The 21,387-nt window shown below is 34.9% G+C and overlaps 8 protein-coding genes across 12 annotated transcripts; 1 reads left to right on the top strand and 7 right to left on the bottom strand.

Moving 5' to 3' along the window:
* Positions 1-1,269: 1,269 nt before the first annotated feature.
* Positions 1,270-1,822, bottom strand: LOC9312391 (S-protein homolog 3). The gene has a single exon (XM_002876277.2). The coding sequence runs from the start codon at positions 1,810-1,812 to the stop codon at positions 1,315-1,317; it is 498 nt and encodes a 165-aa protein (XP_002876323.1). The 5' UTR covers positions 1,813-1,822; the 3' UTR covers positions 1,270-1,314.
* Positions 1,823-2,936: 1,114 nt separating this feature from the next.
* LOC9314112 (S-protein homolog 5) lies at positions 2,937-3,491 on the bottom strand. The gene has a single exon (XM_002876276.2). The coding sequence runs from the start codon at positions 3,438-3,440 to the stop codon at positions 2,940-2,942; it is 501 nt and encodes a 166-aa protein (XP_002876322.1). The 5' UTR covers positions 3,441-3,491; the 3' UTR covers positions 2,937-2,939.
* Positions 3,492-5,005: 1,514 nt separating this feature from the next.
* On the top strand, positions 5,006-7,646 carry LOC9312390 (rop guanine nucleotide exchange factor 6). Its single transcript, XM_002877997.2, has 7 exons — positions 5,006-5,514; positions 5,587-5,703; positions 5,790-5,944; positions 6,040-6,114; positions 6,209-6,487; positions 6,569-6,934; positions 7,010-7,646. The coding sequence occupies exons 1-7, from the start codon at positions 5,190-5,192 to the stop codon at positions 7,430-7,432; spliced, it is 1,740 nt and encodes a 579-aa protein (XP_002878043.1). The 5' UTR covers positions 5,006-5,189; the 3' UTR covers positions 7,433-7,646.
* A 285-nt stretch (positions 7,647-7,931) lies between these two features.
* LOC9312389 (pyruvate kinase, cytosolic isozyme) lies at positions 7,932-9,738 on the bottom strand. The gene is made up of 2 exons (XM_002876275.2): positions 9,369-9,738; positions 7,932-9,285 (listed from the first exon to the last, which is right to left on the bottom strand). The coding sequence occupies exons 1-2, from the start codon at positions 9,612-9,614 to the stop codon at positions 7,999-8,001; spliced, it is 1,533 nt and encodes a 510-aa protein (XP_002876321.1). The 5' UTR covers positions 9,615-9,738; the 3' UTR covers positions 7,932-7,998.
* A 636-nt stretch (positions 9,739-10,374) lies between these two features.
* On the bottom strand, positions 10,375-12,143 carry LOC9312388. Its single transcript, XM_021023989.1, has 6 exons — positions 11,749-12,143; positions 11,517-11,580; positions 11,187-11,332; positions 11,022-11,082; positions 10,850-10,894; positions 10,375-10,730 (listed from the first exon to the last, which is right to left on the bottom strand). Exons 1-5 carry the CDS (start codon positions 11,878-11,880, stop codon positions 10,878-10,880), a joined length of 420 nt encoding a protein of 139 aa, XP_020879648.1. The 5' UTR covers positions 11,881-12,143; the 3' UTR covers positions 10,375-10,730; positions 10,850-10,877.
* Positions 12,144-13,567: 1,424 nt separating this feature from the next.
* On the bottom strand, positions 13,568-14,758 carry LOC9312387. The gene is given in 7 exon segments (XM_021023988.1): positions 13,568-13,786; positions 13,862-13,927; positions 14,019-14,058; positions 14,167-14,240; positions 14,349-14,450; positions 14,452-14,561; positions 14,639-14,758. Coding segments are annotated over 7 exon segments (531 nt in total). The 5' UTR covers positions 14,724-14,758; the 3' UTR covers positions 13,568-13,732.
* A 689-nt stretch (positions 14,759-15,447) lies between these two features.
* LOC9312386 (mitochondrial substrate carrier family protein B) lies at positions 15,448-18,296 on the bottom strand. 2 transcript variants are annotated; one of them, XM_002876272.2, is made up of 7 exons: positions 17,752-18,294; positions 17,285-17,461; positions 17,019-17,168; positions 16,787-16,888; positions 16,625-16,695; positions 16,458-16,525; positions 15,448-15,885 (listed from the first exon to the last, which is right to left on the bottom strand). In XM_002876272.2, exons 1-7 carry the CDS (start codon positions 17,938-17,940, stop codon positions 15,644-15,646), a joined length of 999 nt encoding a protein of 332 aa, XP_002876318.1. In that variant the 5' UTR covers positions 17,941-18,294; the 3' UTR covers positions 15,448-15,643. The 2 variants fall into 2 exon arrangements, with proteins under 2 accessions (XP_002876318.1, XP_020880314.1); XM_021024655.1 differs by having other exon boundaries at positions 15,872-15,955; positions 17,752-18,296.
* A 171-nt stretch (positions 18,297-18,467) lies between these two features.
* Positions 18,468-21,367, bottom strand: LOC9312385 (folylpolyglutamate synthase). 4 transcript variants are annotated; one of them, XM_002876271.2, is made up of 15 exons: positions 21,166-21,367; positions 20,941-21,071; positions 20,796-20,861; positions 20,603-20,712; positions 20,463-20,523; positions 20,289-20,372; positions 20,155-20,211; positions 20,012-20,072; positions 19,890-19,936; positions 19,744-19,821; positions 19,522-19,674; positions 19,241-19,447; positions 19,077-19,155; positions 18,714-18,988; positions 18,473-18,623 (listed from the first exon to the last, which is right to left on the bottom strand). In XM_002876271.2, the coding sequence occupies exons 1-15, from the start codon at positions 21,173-21,175 to the stop codon at positions 18,564-18,566; spliced, it is 1,479 nt and encodes a 492-aa protein (XP_002876317.1). In that variant the 5' UTR covers positions 21,176-21,367; the 3' UTR covers positions 18,473-18,563. The 4 variants fall into 4 exon arrangements, with proteins under 4 accessions (XP_020880312.1, XP_020880313.1, XP_002876317.1 ...); XM_021024652.1 differs by having other exon boundaries at positions 19,522-19,662; XM_021024653.1 differs by lacking the exon at positions 21,166-21,367 and having other exon boundaries at positions 18,468-18,623; positions 20,796-20,897; positions 20,988-21,072.
* Between the last annotated feature and the right edge of the window lie 20 nt (positions 21,368-21,387).

The raw sequence follows: 21,387 nt of genomic DNA, 5'->3' as shown, positions 1-21,387 counted from the left end.
TAAAAAGCCATGAAATAAATTTTATCTGAGTTTTTTTTATTTACTATAAAATACGTATATTAATTTAACATGTTTGGCTTTTGCCAAAAAAAAATAAAAATTAACATGTTTGGGTGAAAATTACGCATGAGGTTTTTTTAATAATAACATGTTATTAGTTTAAAACATTTGAGTATACTACTATCTTTATTCATTGAATGAAATGGCACGCAAGTAAGTTCAATCATTTATCTCTCAGTGTGCTAATTAATAAAATATCATGATTATATAAAATGTAAAAACTACTTTAGTCAAAGCGTTGAAACATATGAATACTCTTCAATTAGAATATTTCTGCGTTGTTATTGACCTAAATATGTAATAAAATTTCAAGGTTGTTTAGCTAATCTAGAGTCTAACATGTAAGTATATTTGAAATAAGTTTTTTTTTTAATATTCGAAATAAGTTTAGTCACCAATTGACAATATATTTAAATAAATACCTCTACATTGAATATATATAGTCTGGTATTTTGTTTGTGTTTAATCTATGACTATGGCATGACAGACCAGAAATGAAGTGCATGCAATCTTGATGACTTGAGTAACTTATTCATACATAGATTGAATCCAATTTAGCTCATGCTCTGCTTTATTGTTCTTGCTTGCATTTTGTCATAAATTGTGTTTACATGATTTTTATGTTGTCAATGTGAGTTGATCTGAAGAAGTGGCCAATGTAGATGTAATTCGTTTGATATGGGAACGCCTGATGTGATATGAAGTTGTAAAATGTGGTAGTCCAAAACATCTGGAGAAGCAAGTCTACATAGCATACAATTCTGAACTATACAGAAAGAGAATAACATAACCTATTTGATATCTAAACTCTATATAATTTTTTCTTCACTTGAAGCTCTTTAGGTAAGTAGAGTCATGATCAAGTAGTTGTTACTGTTAGTTTGTTTTTGTATAGGCTTCAGATTTGGTTGTTTCCTATCATATTTTTGAGAATTTGGATTTATTCCTTCATTGGCTCTTCAAGTTCTTATATAGTGTTTGTCTTATGGTAGCTGTGAATCATCTCCAATAAATTGAAAATATTGGAGTTAGGTGCTTAGTTGCAAAAAGATGTCTGTGTTTTATAAACAAAAGAGAAAAGGAATATAAATTATATAAAAAACCTTAGTTTGCTTATGTGGATATATAAAAGCTTCAAGTAAAGAAAACTTCTAAACATTCAAACATTATAAATGATAATATTTTATTCAATCAATTTTGATAGTAACATTTATTAGATAAGATGCAGTGATAACAATAAGTTGTTTTTTTTTCTTAAGGACCCTCTTCCCATTGGAAACAGTGGGGAAGTATTGATTTATCGCGAGAAACACGACAAATAGGGTTTTCATCGTTTCTTCCCACCTCCCAAATACATTCTTTACAAACATTATATCCAATTATACTATCGTCTCTCGATACTTTAAATATAGTAAAATAATGAGATCCTCCTCCGAGCCATGTAAAATGACAATGAAATTTTGTAGATTTCCAAATGTTAACATGAAATCTAAAACCCCAAGTATGATTCCAAGGAATATGGATTAATCCCAAATCATCTTCACTAGATCTGCAATGTACATTCAAAGTTTCTCTGTTTTTAACTTTGTTGCAGATTACAACATGTTTTCCAGCTAGAGGTAAGAAGCCGTCCTCGTCCGAAGTTGGTGATTCCGCTGGAACATTTGACAAATCTAACGCAGGTACAAAAAGAATAAAAGTAGAAGAGATAATGAACAACAATATAACATGAGGCTTATTAATGAAAGACATGGTTGTGTAAATTAAGTGGGTTAGATAGAACTAATAAGTTCCCTATTTATAGTTGTAACAAAGTGTAAGTAAATATATTTGGGAGGGAGGTGACTGAAAAAAGATTCATGTAACGTTGAATGCATGTATTTGGTAAGAAATACGATTCGGAGTATACCTTATATATTAATTTACAGTTTTGGAAGTAAATTAATCTTTTGACCGTGACTTTGACTTTGAAAAATTATTAAGTCTTTTTAAGCCTTATTTTGTAGTTTTAGAAAATTTGTTTGCTATAAACGAAGGAAGTTTAATTTGACTAAGCATATATACTTATCTAAAAAGATATTTATATTCCAATTTCTTGCAATAATACAACCATTTACAGCCATGAATTTTAGAAATTACGTACATAACTATGATTTTTTTTGTGTGTTAGCAAAATATATGCCTAATGAGACTACCTCGCCATACAACATTAAATAATCTAATGGATCTCTAACCTTTGCCATTTGGAAAGATTCGCACGGAGGATCCAGAAAACAAAGACCAATCGGTTTGTTTTGTTGGTACATGACTTATATCTCACTTCTATATGACAGTGTAGATTGCACTAATTTTAAATGATCTAAAAATATAAATTTGATAGTTTTATTCGCTTTTTAGTTTCTGGCGACATTGACAACGGTTAATAAAATGACTATCTAGTAATATGCGATATATGTTGTTGTTTATTTTGTAATTGTTATCAACTAAATCTTTATTGGTTTTATAATTGGTGGTTCAACGACAATTTTAAACAAAAACGGTTAACACATTTTAATTTGCTAGAGATTAACATTATAAATTTATTGGTGAATCGTTATCACTAACAACTACAGAACTACAGAAAGATATATGAGAGAGCAAGAAAGAAGAAACACGGCGTGATTGATATAGGTAAAGGATTCATCAAAATAAACACGACTTAATTATACAGTTTGCAAAGGATTCATCAAAATAAACACAACTTAATTTGCTTTTGTGGATATAAACACTTCAATTAAAGAGAGCTCGAATAGTATCAATGATATTGTTTTATTCAATCAATTTTAGTGACAACATTTATTAAATAGGATATGTTATACAATGATGTGTTTTTCTTCTTCTTAAGGTTTATCGTCCATTGTGAAACACCAAGGATCTGATCCATCACGATTTATACGACAAATAATGTCTTCAGAGCCGTATTGGTTTAACTCCCAAATGCATTCTTTGCAAACTGGATACCTTCCCGATGGTTTATCGTCTCTGGATACTTTAAATATATCAAACCAGTAATTAAAATAATCGGTACCGCCTGCATACCACCAAAAATGACAACGAAATTTTGTAGATTTTGACATGTTAACATGAAATCTGAAATCCCAAGTATGTCCATGTTTAAGATGGATATGCCCCAAATCATCCTCACTAGATTTGCAATGTATATTCAACTCTTCTCCATTCTCTACGGTATTGCGAATTACAACATGCTTTTTGGCTAGAGGTAAGAAGCCGTCTGGTGCTTCTGCTGCAACATCTGAAAAATCTAGTGCTAACGTAAAAACAATAAAGGTAGAAGAGATTAGAAACAACAATATAAAATGAGAATTGGTAATGGAAGCCATGCTTATGTAAATTAGGCTGGAGTGGCTAGATAGAACTTATAAGCTTGCTATTTATTATCGGAGAGGGAAGGTGACTAATTTGGGTAACGTTGACTCCATAAATTATGAATTATATATATTGGCGAGAACATACCTAGGAGTATATATTATAAATTATGAAAATATATATATTTTTTTTCTTCAAAGTATATGAATGAATACACTAGATGAAGGAAGTTTGACCAAAATTGTCATTGTTAAAGAAGTATGACTAAACATATATATATAACAAGTCATAATTTCATATTCAAATATCCTGCAATAATACAATTCATATATTTGGTAAGAAAAACAATTCGGAGTCTATCTTATATATTAATTTACAGTTTTGGAAGTAAATCAATCTTTTAACCGTGACTTTGACTTTGTAAAATTATTAGAAGATTTTTTAAGCCTTATTTTGTAGGTTTAGAAGTTTTGTTTGCTGACCAATATAAATATCTGAACGAAGGAAGTTTGACTAAACATATATACTTACTTATCTAAAAAAGATATTTATATTCCAATTTCTTGCAATAATATAACAATTTATATGGTTGAAAAAGTACTACTTTATAAATAGCCATGAATTTTAATAAATTACGTAAAACTATGATATATTTTTGTTTTGTGTGTACAAAATATACGGCTAATAAAACTACCTCGCTATACAAAATTTAATAATCTAATGGATCTCTAACCTTTGCCATTTGGAAAGATTCGTATTTGGATGATCCAGAAAACAAAGACCAATCGGTTTGTTTTGTTGTTACATGCGATATATGTTGTTCTTTATTTTGGCGACATTCACAACGATTAATAAAATGACTAGCTAGTAATATGCGATATATTCTTTATTTTGTAATTGTTATCAACTAAACCTTGTTTGTTTTTATAATTGGTTGTTCAACGGACATTTTAAGCAAAAACGGCTAACAAATTTAATTTGTAAGAGATTAACATTATAAATTTTATATTGGTGAATCGTTATCACTAACAACTACAAAATAAACCCGATTTTATCACTGTACTCAAACTGTTCGCAACTATAAATTGAACACAATATCTTAATTGTGATAATCAATGTGGCTGAAATTTGCCAAACGAACGTGACAATAATTTATATAAAATGGAATACATGCATCTGTAGACGCATCTCTTAAGTACAATGTAGTTTGTAAATTAGTTAACATACGGTCAAATAATAATATTTATTCTCAAAAACCACCGAATTTCCCTCTTGAAATATGTAAATCACTATCACGATAACAAACTTTATTCAGTAAAAATTTATCTATGAGAAGAAGTTCAACGGAAACATTTCTAAAAATAATAATTAATATCTCACCAAACGAACGAAATGGAGAAATCTAACTTTTGGTTTCAAGTTTTTTGGACTTGACACTGCGGGAAGATCACGGAAGACATTTTGTCCGAAATCTGACGTGGCAGATTATAACGGCTACTTTGATGACTCACTATTTTTTTATTATAATAAAATTATAAAAATCGAAGAGAGACGTTAAGATTTGCATGTGTCCCTTTTTTGCAAAATTCAAAATTTTTAAGACAGAACAAAAAACAACAACACAAACAATTAAAACAATCAGAATTTTTCTCGAATTCATGGACCACAATAACTACTATTCTTCTTCTTCTCTATGATCTCTGCTTCCTTGTTTCTGGGTATCTAAAAAAAATCAATCTTTTTTTTTGTTTTTGTTAGCGAAAATGGAGAATAATAGCTGTATTGGGTTTGAAGGGTCGAGAAGATTTGGTGAGAGTAAACGTATCATTGGTTTGATTGACTCAGTGACTGAGTCAACGACTGATTCAAGTCTTAGCAGCTCAAGTTGCGGTGCTGGATCGAGCTCCGGGAGGTCTTCAGTGGCTGAGAGATCTGTTTCATCTCCGTCATCTCCTCCGACGAAATCGCAGATCCTTGGATGGCCGTTAGGGCAAGGTTCATGGAGGAAGAGTTCTGGTAAAATGAAGAAGAAAACTCCGACAAAGATCGATGATTTCGGGTTTAAGAGAGTTGGAACAGAGACTCCAGGTTTGTGAAAATCGTGAAATTAGCTAATAATCAATCTCTTTCGAAAACGACTTAAAGTTTGATTTTTTGTAGAGATTGAGTTGTTGAAAGAGAGAATGGCGAAGTTGTTGCTTGGTGAAGATATGTCTGGTTCTGGTGAAGGAGTTTGTCCTGCTTTGGCTATTTCAAACGCCATTACCAATCTCTATGGTAGTTTTATTAAAATGTTTCATACTTTATTTTGTGATGTTTATGTGATATTATGAGTCTAAGTTTTGATTTCAATATGATGAAAGCTGCAATATTGGGACAACAATGGAGGTTAGAGCCAATCCCTAGTGAGAAAAAATCAATGTGGAGAAGAGAAATCGAAGTTCTTCTTTCTGTTAGTGATCACATTGTTGAATTGGTACCTTCCTTTCAGAATTTCCCCAATGGAAACAAGATTGAGGTAATTTCATTTTCAAGCTTAAGCATTTAGTCATGGATGTTGGATTTGATTGGAGTAATTGTGTTCTGTTTCATTGATGATTTGGTGGATTTAAGGTGATGAATTGCAGACCAAGATCAGATCTCTTTACTTGTCTTCCTGCTCTTAGGAAGCTAGACCATATGCTTATTGTAAGAACCTGATCTTCCTCCTTGTTGTTCTCATGAGGGGTTTTCATATGGCTAGTGTGAGATCTTAATAGAGTTCTGTTTTTGACATATTTAGGAAATATTGGACAGTTTTGGAGAAACAGAGTTCTGGTACGTTGATCAAGGAATCGTAGCTGCGGAATCTGCAAGGTCTAACTCTTTCCGTGAAGACGGAGACAAATGGTGGCTTCCGCTACCGCGTGTGCCATCCGATGGACTTACTGAGCAATCTAGGAAGAAACTGGATCATACTCGCGAATTTACTAACCAAATCTTGAAAGCTTGTATGTCAATCAACAGCATTGCTTTAGCTGAAATGGAGGTTCCACAATCATACCTTGAAGCTCTTCCAAAGGTAAATTTTTTTTTATCTCAGAGCCAAATTATCAACTTGTTTGATCACAGTTTCTTCTAGCTGAACTGTTTTTATTCGCAGAACGGGAGATCATGCCTTGGCGATTTTCTATATAGAAACATCACATCAGATAACTTCTCAGCAGATCACTTGCTGGAATCAATAGATCTTTCATCTGAGCTTGCCCTTGTAGAAATGGCGAACCGAGTAGAAGCATCAATGTACGTTTGGAGGCGAAGAGCTCACTCGAGGCATCTGATTTCTCTGTATCGGTCCACAAGTACAAGATGGGGGATGATAGTGAAGGAGATGATGATGCATCAAACCGATGGTGACAAAAGGGAAATATTTGCGGAAAGAGCAGAAAGCTTGTTGATCCGTCTCAAGCAACGTTTCCCGGGACTTAGACAAACAGCTTTAGATACAAGCAAGATCCAATACAACAAGGTTTGATTCATTGACTTTTCACATCGCACACTTAAACATAACAAAATCAAATCTAAAGCTTAAAGCTTTTTGCAGGATGTAGGAAAGTCTATACTTGAGAGCTACTCAAGGGTATTAGAGAGTTTAGCGTATAGCATTGGTGTACGCATAGAGGAAGTGTTGTTCATGGATGACATCAGCAAAGATGATGGTGATGATGATTCTTGTTCAGACAAGTTGAGATTGTTGTCTAAAGAAGCAGCTGATGGTGGCTCAGGCTCTCTAAGAAAGAAACTTTCTGCTCCATCGTTGTTCTCTGTGTCATTCTCAGGCACGTCAACTCCGTACAGAACTCCATCTTTTTCTGCATCGACTCCAAGTTATTCACCAATGCCGTTGATAAGCCCCATCAACGGAGGAAGAGGAGGAGAAAGAGCACCGTTTCTCTCTGGGAGAAACATTAGAGAACGTTGTGGGTTTGGTGCAAAGAAAGCATTGGCCAATTATCTCCGGGGTTGAATGTTATGTTAAAGAATTTGGATTTACATTTTCTTTTGTCTGTATCACACAACACGTTCTTTATGTTGTTGTTGTCCTGTCTCAAGGGTTAAGAACCAAGCACAATTCGTTTTTTTTTATTGGTTATATAATGTATTTGTTGATTGATCGATACACAATCTCATATGTTATTAGATTAAACAAGAGTCAAAGGAGGAGCTTCTTTTAAGCTAAACGCCAGGAACGTTAAGTGAAGGATTCGACTCGATCAGTAAGACTCGCCACCACTTTCTCTCACAAACTTAGTGAAATCTTAAAGCTTTGATCCCGAAACCTTATTTGTTCTTCAATCGTTATCTCCACACCTTCCTTGACAAAACCACAAATTTTGAGGAACAAGTTTAGTAATTTATAAGAGATGCAACAAAACTATTACCAAAGCTTTAGTATCCCACAACTTGTGATATACCTTTTAAAGAACAAATAATTTTAATAAGTAAAACAAATTCTGTTTAAACGTTATTATCATGCGACCAAAAACAATGTTTAAACCGAAATTAAAATTTCATGACTTTATTAAAACTGGATTACTCGACGGTCACTATCTTCACAACAGAGGAACCATCAATCTTGTGCAAAGCCACAATGGAATCTCCAGTCTTACAAATTCCCTTCGTCTTTGCAAATCCGATAGCGAATCTAATCATCTCCTCCGTTGCATCTTTGTTTAAATCCCTAGCCGAAGATCCCGTCGCCACCACCGGAATAATCCCACGGTAAATCAAACCACGTCTCGCTACATGAGCCACCGAGTCTGAGCACGACAATTCAATATCATTCCCTTGAGCAATCTCCGGCACAATCACTGACAAAATTGGAACGCTGGGACGGTATTTAGCCACAAGCTCTGCGGTGTATCCGCCTTTAGTGAGGACGACGATCGCTGTCGCAAAAACACTCCGCGCGGTAGAAACAGCTGAAGCAGCTAAGCTCTCGATTGGGGATAACGGTACCGAGACGATTCCTAGGGTTTTCTTGTGGAGAATGTCGTAATCGATGAAATTCTCTGCTTCTTTACAGATCCTTGACATTGTTAGCACGGCTGTCTCAGGGTGAGCTCCAGCAGCGGTTTCTCCACTAAGCATAACGCAATCTGTGCCATCAAGAACCGCGTTTGCAACGTCGGTAGCTTCAGCTCTAGTCGGACGAGGAGATACTGTCATGGATTCAAGCATCTGTGTAGCTGTTACAACTGGTTTCCCAAGAGCATTAGCCATCTTGATCATTGTTTTCTGAGCAAGAAACATCTTTTCGATTGGAATCTCCATCCCAAGATCTCCTCTAGCCACCATGAAAGCATCAGAATTCTCCAGAATCTTATCAAAATTCATCACCCCTTCTTGATTCTCCACCTTTGACATAAGCATGATGTTCTTTGAGTGCTCTCCAAGTAACTTCCTAACTTCGATTAGGTCAGATCCTTTACGAACAAAAGAAAGAGCGATTATGTCGATTTTGTTCGGAACTCCCCATTGCATAATATCTTCTTTATCTTTCTCGGTAAGTGTTGGGAGATCAACTACAATTCCAGGAAGATTAACGTTCTTTCTTTCTCCAAGAATTGCAGAGTTCTCGCAACGGCAACGAACAAGACCGAGATACTTGTCACAGGACAAGACAGTTAGTGAGATTGTGCCGTCTGAACAAAGAATCACATCGCCAGGTTTGAGGTCCTCTGCAAGTTTCTTGTAGCTCATGGAGATAGTGTTTGAATCTCCTTCTATTGTGTAATCAATTGAGATGGTGATCTCTTGACCTTGGTTTAGCTGTATCGGTTTGCCTTCTTTGAGAAACCCGGTTCGTATCTCAGGACCCTGTAAACAACAAAATTAAACCGAATTAGATTCAAGTCCCTCGTTGATTCAACATTAAATATAATAAAAACGATGTTTTGTACCTTTGTGTCGAGCATGACGGCGCAGAGAATTCCAGTGTTGGCCATGGCGGTTCTGAGATTATCGAGAGTTTCTTGATGGTAAGAGTGAGAACCATGGGAGAAATTGAACCTGGCTACGTTCATACCAGCCTTGAGAAGCTTCTCAATCATCACCACCGATCTTGAAGCCGGTCCAAGAGTACAAACTATCTTCGTCTTTGACTTAAGAGCTCCATTGGTTGCTTGTCCACCAAGTAACATCTCCATTGTGGAAACTTTCGAAAGATCGCAGAGAAAAATTAAGAGATTGAACTTTGAAAGACAGAGGGAAATTGAGAGTTTGCTTGATGGAAATTATGATGAGCAGAGTCACGTATATATAGAAGGAGCGATTTTCGAATTTCCATTTTACTTTTTCTGTTTGATGGTTTAGTTTCCTTTTTTATGGTTTCGGCAATAGTTTTTTACTATTTCGAATTTACCAAATATTTTTGAGGAAATGTTAAACAATAGATGAAAAAAGTAGAATCTTGAAATTGGAAATTTTCAAATGAAGTAATGGTTTTACTTTTACATAAAAACGTTTTTTTGGGTCTGAAGAAAGTCGGAAACGATGGTCAAATCAAATGTCTGATGTCTCTCTCTCTCAGCGAAATATGATTTGGGCCAAAATTATGAAAAAGCCCACCCAAATCCAAAATTCGAGACATTTCTTAACTTGTAAATTGTGTAGAGCTTCATTCTTCTTCTAAGAAAGCCACCTTAGGCAGATGTCTATCAATGAAATCAACGCAACAAAGTAGAATAAAACGAAAAAGAAACCTCAATTTTTGAAAAATCCAGTCTTTTCTTATTTATTCTCCTCACTGTTTCTTCCCTAAGACCCTAACTATACTCATCTTCTCCTTTCTTAAATTACCGGGAAACACCTCTAGCCGCCCGTAACCATCTTCGTAAACTCCTATACGACCTCACCGATGAACTCGGTTTCTTCGGGAAGATGATGATCGAAATATACTTTTACTAATAGCAAATATTCTTATATCCATTATTCATTAAAGTAAGCCAAGTACATAGACTCTATTATACACATCATTTTTTTCCTTACAAACACTATTAGACAAACATTAATTGACGAAAAAGGAGCCAAACATTAATTTCATCAGGAAGAGACTTCTCTTAGTGTTGTTGCATTTGTCGTAAACAAAATGAATCAACATGTGAAGAACAAGCCCCTCTTCTTTTAGACAATATATACTAAACCTTTTTAATTTTGTCATTAATTAAGGACCTTTATATAGTTTATTTTCTTTTTATTATATAGCTAGCGACCCTTCAAATTTCATATAAAGATAAGACCATGCATGTTGTCTCTTTACTTTCCTGCAAAATGTTCACAAAGAATGTAATTTAGGTTTTTTCCATTATGTAAAGAAATTACGAAAAGCATTGGATATTACGTAGTTTTTATGAAACATTTTTTCATTTATTTTTATAAGTACCTTAACAGGTGCTCCTAAATCAAGATTACTAGTAATAAAGCGACCCTGCACCAAATAGAATCATAGAGTAAAAGTAATAAACAGTGCAAAGGTATAATAATAAATAATTTTGGATATTTAAAAAAGAAAAAAAAATTATAAATCATAATAATTTTGGATATGAAAACGTTACCTTCCCACCAGTTTCCTCTTGATGCGCTTTTGGAATCGCCTTCCTCTCCATCTTTTTTGTACTGCATAAGTTAAAAATAAAGATGAAAAGCAAAATCTTGAAAGTAGAGAATATAAGTTTTGTCATGTAGGTGTTATGTATATGATAGATGCGACTATGACTTACAGTAGTATCATGGGTGATAGTCGTTGTGGAGGAATATTTCTCTTGGCCTCCATAGTAAAGTGATGAGCTCAAGTGGCATGGTGGTTCTGTTTCCTCATTATAGTAACTCTTTTTCTCCTTTTTGTTGCTTCTTTCTCCTCTCTCATCTACGTAATTAAGCCCATAAACGTATATAAGTTTCAATATGACAGAAAAGACTACGTTTGAATTGATAGTTTGTATTAGTAAAATTACCATTCAATAGACACACTAAGTTTTTTATGCTAAAAAGAGTATAGCCTATTTCTACCGTATCTTTCAACGAAAAATAACTCAAGAAAGTTTAATTACTTGGAGATTGATACTTCACATGTCCACCTTGACTTGCAAAGTCCACTTGCCTCCCCAACTGATCCTTTTAGTTCATAACAAGAGAAAGTTAGAGAGTAGTTCAACTTAATTGTTACTTATATATTAAGTTAGAGCTCCATGTATATGTAACATATAATTTTTTTTTTGCGTAACATGCATATATGTTTACAATGATGCACCTATCCCTAATAATATTGATGAGATGACGTACCGCAGAGGGTGGTGGGAAGATGGATTTGAACAATCCAGTGGCCGATGAAGAAGACGAAGAAGAGACTCTTGGCCCAAAAATATGATCGAAAGATGAAGCGGAAACAATCTTCTTCTTCTTGTTCTTGTCCATCCCAAAATTGTGTTGGTGAAAATGTATATATTAAACTTTTTGGTTTTGAAAGATGAATTAAAGAAAAGGGCCTAGGAGTGCCGAAAAGAGAAAGGATTAAATTTGCAGAGAGAGGTGAAGAAAGGAGAGAACATGTGATGAAACAAAAGAGAAGACACGTGAAGATATGTTATATGTAGTTTATAACTGTCATCCCTGCGTATTTATAGTTGAAAACTTTGACTACATGTGATCGGTCTTTTATGTAGTGTATATTCTCTTTCTCATCACCAAATTTACTAAAAATTAATTAATATATATATATAGCCTTTTCTCTCAGTCGACTAGGCTCCAAATGTGTGACATCAACTTTATTCAGTTTTGGTTTCAACTTTCAACCAAAGACCAATTCTTAAATTTTAAAATAAGATCAATTCATCAAAGACTCGCAAGGAGTTTCAGGCTTCAAATAATACCCATATCGATTCAAAAATAAGGATATATGCCTATATGGTTTCTGTCTTTTGTAAAGCCAAACTAGTTTTATATATATATTTTCCTATATATGAAAAAGGAGAAAACTTTTCGAAATCGTTACGCGGTACGTACGCTACCAAAAGTGGTGACCGTATCAAATGAAGTAGAATCCTCGAAACCATTCCCGTGAGTGACCTAATTTCGTGCCCACACCAAAGTCAATGAAGATTTATGAGGCAAATAATATGCAAAATGTTTTCCAAAGTATTTGTAAATAACTTTCGTCGTTCTAGAACATTATAGTTCTGTAATTGTGTACTGTTTCCAAAGGAATCAGTATATATTCATTTATCTTAACAAAAAAAAACGTTCTATTATATTATAGTTTTCTTTTGATAAAAATTTCATATTATAGTTTGTAGGACTTGTAAGCAACCTTTTAGATTAGTTTAGATTTGGAGTTAATTAAGAATTATAATTCAAATTAATAGCTTTTTACTGTATAATTTTATTTTATATGAATTGGGACAAACTTTTATAGAACCTATAGTATTAGTTGAAAAACATTTTAAGTGATTGGCAGAAAGATTTGAATAAATAAATCAGGGTCTTTGATGAAAAGTAAAAGAAACTTATAAAAACGTTTCCTTTTTAGCTTATGAATAACAAATCACAAAAGAAAAGCAAACAATAAAAATGACGTTTTAATATATAAAAAAAAACGTTTTAGATGAAAGTCTGAAAAGAATTAGCAGATCGATATACCGTTATTAATGAATATTACATCACTACAATGTAACTGTTGTTATAAGCTTTACATGTGATTGGGGAATATAAGTATCTAGAGGACCAGCAGATCGATAAGGTCAAGATAGATTCTTTATAGTGATGTAATAATATTCATCAATAACAAAGGGTTGACTCTATATGTTGTCTTCGCAACTTGAAAGTTGTGATTCATATGAAAAAACAAAACGAAACAAAAATACATTTGCAAGTTGTGGAATCAACGCGACACAACAAGAAAAGGATATCATTTGATAGATCGTTAATACATAAGGGTAGTTCTCAAAATATCGGAGAGGGAAGCATAGCCACAGATAAAAAAAATTAAGAAGATATGGCCAAACATATATTCTCTCTGCTCCGATTGTTGGAAACTTGGACCAGTATACCATATAGAATCACTTGTTCTTGATTGACTTTAGATTTGCATGATCCATTTTCCATGTGATATAGAAATTAGTATTGCTATATTATAGTTACCTCTTTCAGACTATTACGCTCTGACACGAGAAGAGGGCCAAGAAGTTGGACACTGCTTATAATTGCAACTACAGTCTCTGAAATTAGATATACAAATTAGAAAGAAAAAAAGCCTAAACCCAGCTCCTTACTATCCATCTTCTGTTACCAAACTGTCTGTCTTGCTTTCACGCCTCAACGGTTCCTGCATATCAATGATCTTTGTAAGCAAATCATGCGTGTTCGGTAATACTCAAGCCTGTGGAATATATGACTTTACCGGTTCATTTTGAATTTGGTTATTCTGTTGCATTTCCTCGGCTGGGCTTGGGACAACAACCACCGCCTGAAATCACACAAAAACTAGCTAAGAACATTGAAAACAACATATCAAAAACCAAAATCAATATACATGAAAAACAATAACAATGCCACACCTCAGGACTAATTCCGTTGTTGGCATCTTCTTGGATCAAACTGGAAAACAAGAATTAAACAAAAACACACTAATCTTAGCCTACATAGATAGTGTATTTAACAAAAACATATCACATGGGATCTGAAAAGAGCATTGTATACTTTTACCTTGGATTTGTATCTTCTGAAAACAACTCTGGATGCAACCTCATTGCCATGTTCGTGTAAACCTCAGTAAGAAGCTACAATCAAATGCAACATAACATGAAATCTGTCTCTAGCAAAACCAAACCCAAAATCCCAGACTATAAAACCCTAATTCGAATTAACAATTTAGGCATAAATCGTACCGAAATTGGTCTTTGTAGAGTCTCAATCTCAGATATGGTCATCTTATTATCAAACAGAGTAGCGAAATAGAAAAACGAAGAGATCTTGCCCTTGGGAATATATAGCTTCTTTCCTTTGACGCAATAAGTCTTTCATAGCTTGTAACTGAAGCTCTAGCGACTGAAATGACGCAACGATCGCTAAAAGCCCTGTGATACTGACATCTCCATCAACTGCAAAGAGAGCAAAAAATTCAGCGAGTGGGATGAAATTGGAGAAACAACAACGCTTAGTGATCGATTCGACTTACTACTCAGAGTCAACTCGTTAAGCGAATCGTAGAGAGAAGACATCAAAGAGCTTAAGGAAGGTTTAGATCCATTTCCTTTCTCCATTTCTCTTCTTTCCCTCTCTTTTGCCGAATGCTAGGTTTTGATTATTCACCAAGTGTGTGTATTCATAAATGAGAAAATTAAGAAAGAAAAAAGAAAAAGCCAATTTCTAATTTTCCCTCCTATTTTTTTTTTTACTTATTTTATTTTGATTATTCGATCCATGATACGCTTACTGAAAAAAAAAAGCTGTACTAATTAAATAAATAAGTCTCTAAGTTTTCATTGATAAATTTAATCCACTTAAGCAGATCTTAAAATAATTTTGCATATTATGATTTATGACAACCCAATATATACTTAATTTACTGAGCTTCTTAGTTGGCACACAGAAATATTCAGACTAGAGTAAATGTTGGGTCTCACTGTTGAGAAAGAACCCTCTAAAAATAGGCGTATGCTACTTGGCGTGGAAAGCATACGGTATTCTTTAGTAAAAGGCGAAAGAATAGTTCGCTTTGTGCTCACCACATGGCTGCGTGATTTGTTTCATCTCAGAGGTGAAGTCTATTTATATAACAGTTTCAACTACAAACTATCTAAGCTTTCCGATGTGGGATTCTGAAACTCCTTGTTAAAACTTAAAAAGGCTTTGTGGGATACTCAAGCCCATTACTATTCTCTTTTATATCATTTACAAAAATTTCACCACCATTTATATGGGCCATTAACTAGGACTGTACAATGTTACTTTTGTAGATAAATCAATTGATATATTAACCAACAATACATATAATTCTACATTTCCTATAAGCCATTTTTAAAGGATTGTAACAAATGTTAATCTCGTATAAGCTACATCCAACAACTACATATAATTCTACATTTCGTATACATTTATCATTTTCCGCTGTATGGTTTACAGTTTTTTTTTCCTCTCACCAAAAATAATAAACCTAAAAATCTATCAACATTTTAAACCGTTATAGCTTTGAGGAAAGATCTTTGAAGTAAAGCTTGAGTGTCTCATAGGTCATGAAGCAAATCCCAACACCAGGTACCACTTTGTAGTACTCTGGAAGAATTCCTCTGTACAAACCTCTTGCTCCTTCCGTCTGAACTATACGCTTTAATGTGCCTAACAAACCTGTCTTGTACACTACCGCTCGCCCGCCTATTCCTTCTAGCTGCTTCCTTCTTCTCACCAGATCCAATGGAAACGTAGCTGCAGTTTTGTTTTTGTCACATTAGATGAAATTTGACCAATGCATCAATGTATGAAGTGGTTCTCCTGCCTATGAATGTAGCATGAGACCAGCCATGAACAATAAGACATGACATGAAACTCATATAAGGCCAAAAGAGATACTATTCACAAATAGAAAGATATAGGTAAACAATCTTTGTGGTTGATTAAGCAAATGAGACACTAAATGAATGACCACCATTTTTTAAATGCTTGAAGAGAAAAATCAGCTAGAGAAGATCATAGTAATCATATCAGTTTGCTAGAGACAGAAGCATGCACATTAGAAGGAGCAACAGAGTTTTCATTCTGCGCAATAGTGGAACTTAGAATGCACCATGTTCAGCTATTGTGAATTGAAAACATAGTACAGAGAATTTTGAGTTTGAGACTATTGATGTGATGCTTATCAGGAATACAAAACTGAATGATGCTCATACTAAGTCAATCAGTGTTTATGAGCAAGGCACAGAATGACAAATTACAGTCAAACAATGAGTCTCATGGCAAACAAGAGAGAAAAAGGTCAAAGAATAGCTAAGATAACTTACCTGTTGAAGATGCTATTCCTGAAAGACTTCCACAAGCTAGACTGACCATGACAGGGGAATCATGGGGCCTTGAGAAAATGAAAACAAACAAATCATTTTAGGAGCAATTACAAATGGTAGGTGACATGGTTGAACTGCAAAACTGCAATATCGAGCCGACTTATTACCTAGTTGACCTCCAATAAGATCTCAATGATTCATACACAGAAAAGCTAATGGCAATACTAGGCCCAACACCCTGTATCAAAAAACAAAACCTTAGTCAGGATAGAAAGGAAGGTGGAAGGATACAAACATTTATGATATATGCATCTTTCTGTGGAAAATACCACAAGCGTTGTTCCTAGTCCCTTGTAGAGGCCCAAGATACCTTCATCTCTAGTAATAGTTCGCAGAGTATGCCAGATACCCGTGTAGTAGATTACTTTTGTCTGCCATTGATGCAAAGAATAAAGTCAATAGCCAGCTAATGCAACAATTATGAAATCTCAACAAGTAAAATAAGTAAACAAGGTTTTGTAACAATGTTGATATCAAATACTTATGTTCAAAAACTCCAACCTGAGCAGCAAGACGAGTTCTAACAAGATCAAGCGGATAAGTGGCAGAAGCAGCTGTGATTCCAGCCAAACCACCGGCTACAAAATGTACAAAAAGGTTTGAGCTTATACTCGCCTTGTGATTTTCCATCCCAGTAACCATATACATGAACTGTAAATAAGCGAGTAAAAAAGTTCAAAATCAGAAATAGGCTCAGTGATGAGTAATGCCACACTATGAATTAAAAAAAAAAAAAAAAAAAGTCTGCTAGTTATAGATTCTCAGACCTTCTTGTAGTGTTCATATGCGTAGAAATTGACAGAAGAATATGGAAGCCGGTGAGCAATAGTAACTAGATTCCCTTTCCAAAAAGCCTTCAATCCTTCTTCATTCAATATCCGTGACGCCTCGTGTAATATGCTTGGCTTTCTTAAAGCTTCAGCATTTGTGTGCATACCTTGCACCTAAATACAACATAGTGTATATAATCAAGAAGCTGTCCAAAAAAAACTCAGCTTTAACACAAAATTTCCCTTTGTAAACATTCAAAGTTAGAAAAAAAACTGAAGCTAAGAAGATTTGGGATAATACTCTCTATCTTGACACAGAGCTCAATTCAGCTTTTCATTTCTACAGATCTCCAAATGTTTTGATTATACCATTACACAGTGAAATTGAAAATTTTGAATTGGTCTAACTTTAATGAAACAAAAATCTTGAATTTTTCTCATTCTCGCTCGATGAAATGACAAACCTGGAAGAGAATGGTGAGACGAGAGAGAGGAGCAGTACAGGTCTTGCTAAAAGCACCGGCGAGTCCTCCAGCTAAGAGCTGAGACGCCGATTCGATATGTGATCTCTGGTCCTGCGTTAAACGATGAGAAGACGAAGCTACGCCATGCCCTGAGCTCACACCAACCCTAGCTTCCGTCTGCATCACCATTTTGCCGCCCAAAAATCCAAATCTTTCGATCTCCTCCCCTATCAAAAATTTCTCAATCTCACCTCCGAGAAGCTTATCCGAACAATACCCAAGCTCAGATTTCGGGAAAAAAACGAAACTTTCAACGATCTTCGTATTCGTTTTTGATTGAATTGCTTTGCTTTGCTTCAAAGTTTTGGTTTTGTCTCTCTTTTTGTGTGCCTCTCTCTCGTATATTTTTTTCTTTCCCTGCTTCAAGACTTTTTGTACGCTTGGTTCCAACGCCACAGGCAACAACACTAAACACTTAAAAACGACAGCGTTTTTGATGCAACGAACGTTTTACCGCCACGTGATTCACCTCTTGTTTTTATTTCTTTCTCGTTGTTTCTTTTTTTAGTAAGATTCCTTTTCCATTGTTACAACTTACAAGTTACAACCACTCTTTAAAATCGGCGTCGTCGGTGGTACACATTTGAAAACGTTGCAACTTTGTAAGATTTTGTTGGACCCTTACTAGTTTTATTCAGCACGTGTTTTGTTTTTTGTTAAATCATGTCGAAATATCTTTTCTTTTCTTTTGTTAAATCATGTTCAGATCATTACAGGCAGAGATTGGCCAAGAATACACGGCAGAAACATATTCATTTCTTGATTAATCTCAAGAGATCACCCACCAAATGTAATGAACCAGTTACCAATACCTAACACCCAAAATATAACAAATTCCCAATTAGACCACTTTGTTGTCACCTGAAACCAACGTTATACGTAAAAAGTTACACTGTATTTACCTGAAAACGAACTTGTTTACTTTGGCGAGCATTGTCCCGGAGCCAGTCAACGGCCAAAGGAAGTGACGAGAAAACAAAACTCTTGTCTTCTCCGTTGCCTTTTGAATCACTTCTTGAATTAGATTTTGCTTTACCTCGAGCTAAACTCTCCCAAAGCCTCTGAAGACCGAACTGCCACGACATCGACTCGACACGTGTGGCAACCTCTGACGAAGAACCCACTTGGTTGTACACTGATACGTTTGGTACAAAAATGGCTCTCTTGAAATCAACTCCTGAATTTGAAAACAAATCTCAAATGAGGTTTCTTGTAAAATCCTTATAAGCTCAGTTTTATATCATAACATAAACAGTTAAACAAACCTTGCTCTATGCATTTGCTTCTTAATCGGGGAAGAAGCAAACTCGGGTCACGAACTGACATACAATTGAACAAGAGTATCTGCATCATATTATATACCAACATTAGCAAAACTTTTTCAGAAGTTTTTGAGAATATTTTAAGACAAAATTTTAAAAATCTTTACCTGCTCTGATCTTTTCTGGTTTCTTTCTTGGTTTTGTTTGATCTGTTTTGAAAACCATATAGCGCAAGCTTCCATGCTCTCGGGACTATGAGCTCCATCAAGGTAATACACAATCTCTTCAGGGAGTTCTAAATCAGGCACTACCATAGCTCGTCCCATCAAATAAGCATTCGACAATCCAGAGATGAATTTTGCAGGTAAACCGTTCTATTTTCAAGTTAAAAACACAGTTACTTGTTATCAGAAACTCACAGCTCAAGAATATTTTTGATTCAACTTACTGTTTGATTCAGACCATTCTTGTCATCAATACCAATCTCTTTAAGAAATGTAGAACACAACGCAACAGCAAGACCAGCATTTAGATATTGATGTTCGCCTTGAAGCCCGAGTCTCTGGCTTGAGTCCAATGGTTCCACCACCTGCAGATTCACCTTCACAACGAGTACTTAATATCATCTAAGCCATCAATCTAATGCTTTGGTTGTTTTGTGTAACCTTACCTCCAATTTTGAAGCTTTCTCATTAAGTACATGCATCGCTTCATCAGGTTGAGGCACTGTAAAAGCCGGAACTCCACTCTGCAACAGAGAGAACAATTAAGAAGGAAACTGAAACTCGAATAACTTAGAAGCTTTTTAGTTTGCACCTTGAAGATACCGGCTTTCTCTGCAGCAATTTCAGCAAGTGTGTATCCTAGATATGTAAACCCGAGTGATTAAAAAACACACTGGATCCATTTTTTGGAAAAACGGCGCAAAAGAGACTAACCAAGAATCTCCATATGGTCATACCCTAGAGAAGAAATACCACAGACGACAGGTTTCTGAATCTATATTAACATATGCTTTGTTAGTGACAAAACCTGGTAAACCAAATCTTAATCTGACATAAAAATAGTCGATTTTTCCTACCACATTAGTCGCATCAAACCTCCCACCTAAGCCAACTTCTAGTATAACAACATCAACCTGCACATACCATCAATGACATATATTTCTAAATCACATGAGTTTAATTTTACTGAGTAGAAAAGAGGTTTCAAAACCTGTTCTGCTGCGAAAATCTTGAAAGCTAACAATGCAAGGAAGCAGAAGTAAGTAGGCATTGGAACTTCATTGCTGGTTTTCTCCTGCGCTTTAATGTGGAACCATATAGCAAAATGAGAGAGACAGAAAAGCCGAAAAGGTCTCTATATGAATGTTCTGTTTTTACTCCTCACCTTGAGCTTATGAAAGCAACACCAAAAGTAGTCCACAAATTTCTCCTGGCTTATCTCAATGCTGAAGCAAGCAACTATGTTTTTGAACATTTTCTTCCATAAAATCGTTGTGATATGAGTGTATGTTTTCAGAAGCTCACCCGTTAAGACGGAATCTCTCTCGGACATCGATTAAGTGAGGAGATGTGAAGAGACCAGTTCGAAGACCGTAACAACGAAGAATAGATTCCGAAAATGTACATGTTGATCCCTTCAAAAAGATCATAAGAAGTTGAAATCTTCAATGTATAATCTCAAGGAACTAGAGACATGATGAATCTCTAAAGTCTATACCTTTCCTTTAGTTCCAGCCACATGAATAATTTTCATTTGTGAGACTGCATCTTCAAGCTCAAGAACCTTAAGAGATTCATGAATCTTTCAAAAACCTCGTAACTTTTGGCATGACACAAAAAAAAAAGCTTAAGTGATTTGAAACCTTGAGATAATGAAACAGCAAACGGAATCGGTGAGATTGGTTGTTACTGGCAAAACGGCCGCGTTTTGTGATCAAAGATGACAATGCATCCAACGTGTTCTGGTAACGAGCTGACAAATCACCTTCGTCTTCTTCAATGAACATACAAAGTGAGACATAGCGTACATCCAAATAAACTTTACGAGAAGAAGGAAAAATCAGATTCTAAAGAAACAGAGAATTCACCAGTTGCCATAGAAGAAGAACAAATCCAAAATTTCCCGACTTTGGATTTTGATGTCAGTTTCTCTTATCGTAGAGAAATGGGTTTAGGGATTGGAAATGAAAGGTCCTAACTTTCAGTTTAATCTTCAAACTATCTAAGCGAAAAAGGTGTTAACTTTATCTTCTTACACATAGAAATGCAGAATTCGGATATGTACCGAACAAAACCGTTATCCATTCACC

The sequence above is a fragment of the Arabidopsis lyrata genome (assembly GCF_000004255.2).
Source record: "Arabidopsis lyrata subsp. lyrata unplaced genomic scaffold ARALYscaffold_5, whole genome shotgun sequence".
Lineage (NCBI taxonomy): Eukaryota > Viridiplantae > Streptophyta > Magnoliopsida > Brassicales > Brassicaceae > Arabidopsis > Arabidopsis lyrata.
The sequence above is the reverse complement of the archived record's forward strand: the minus strand, read 5'-3'. Positions and strand labels throughout refer to the sequence as shown.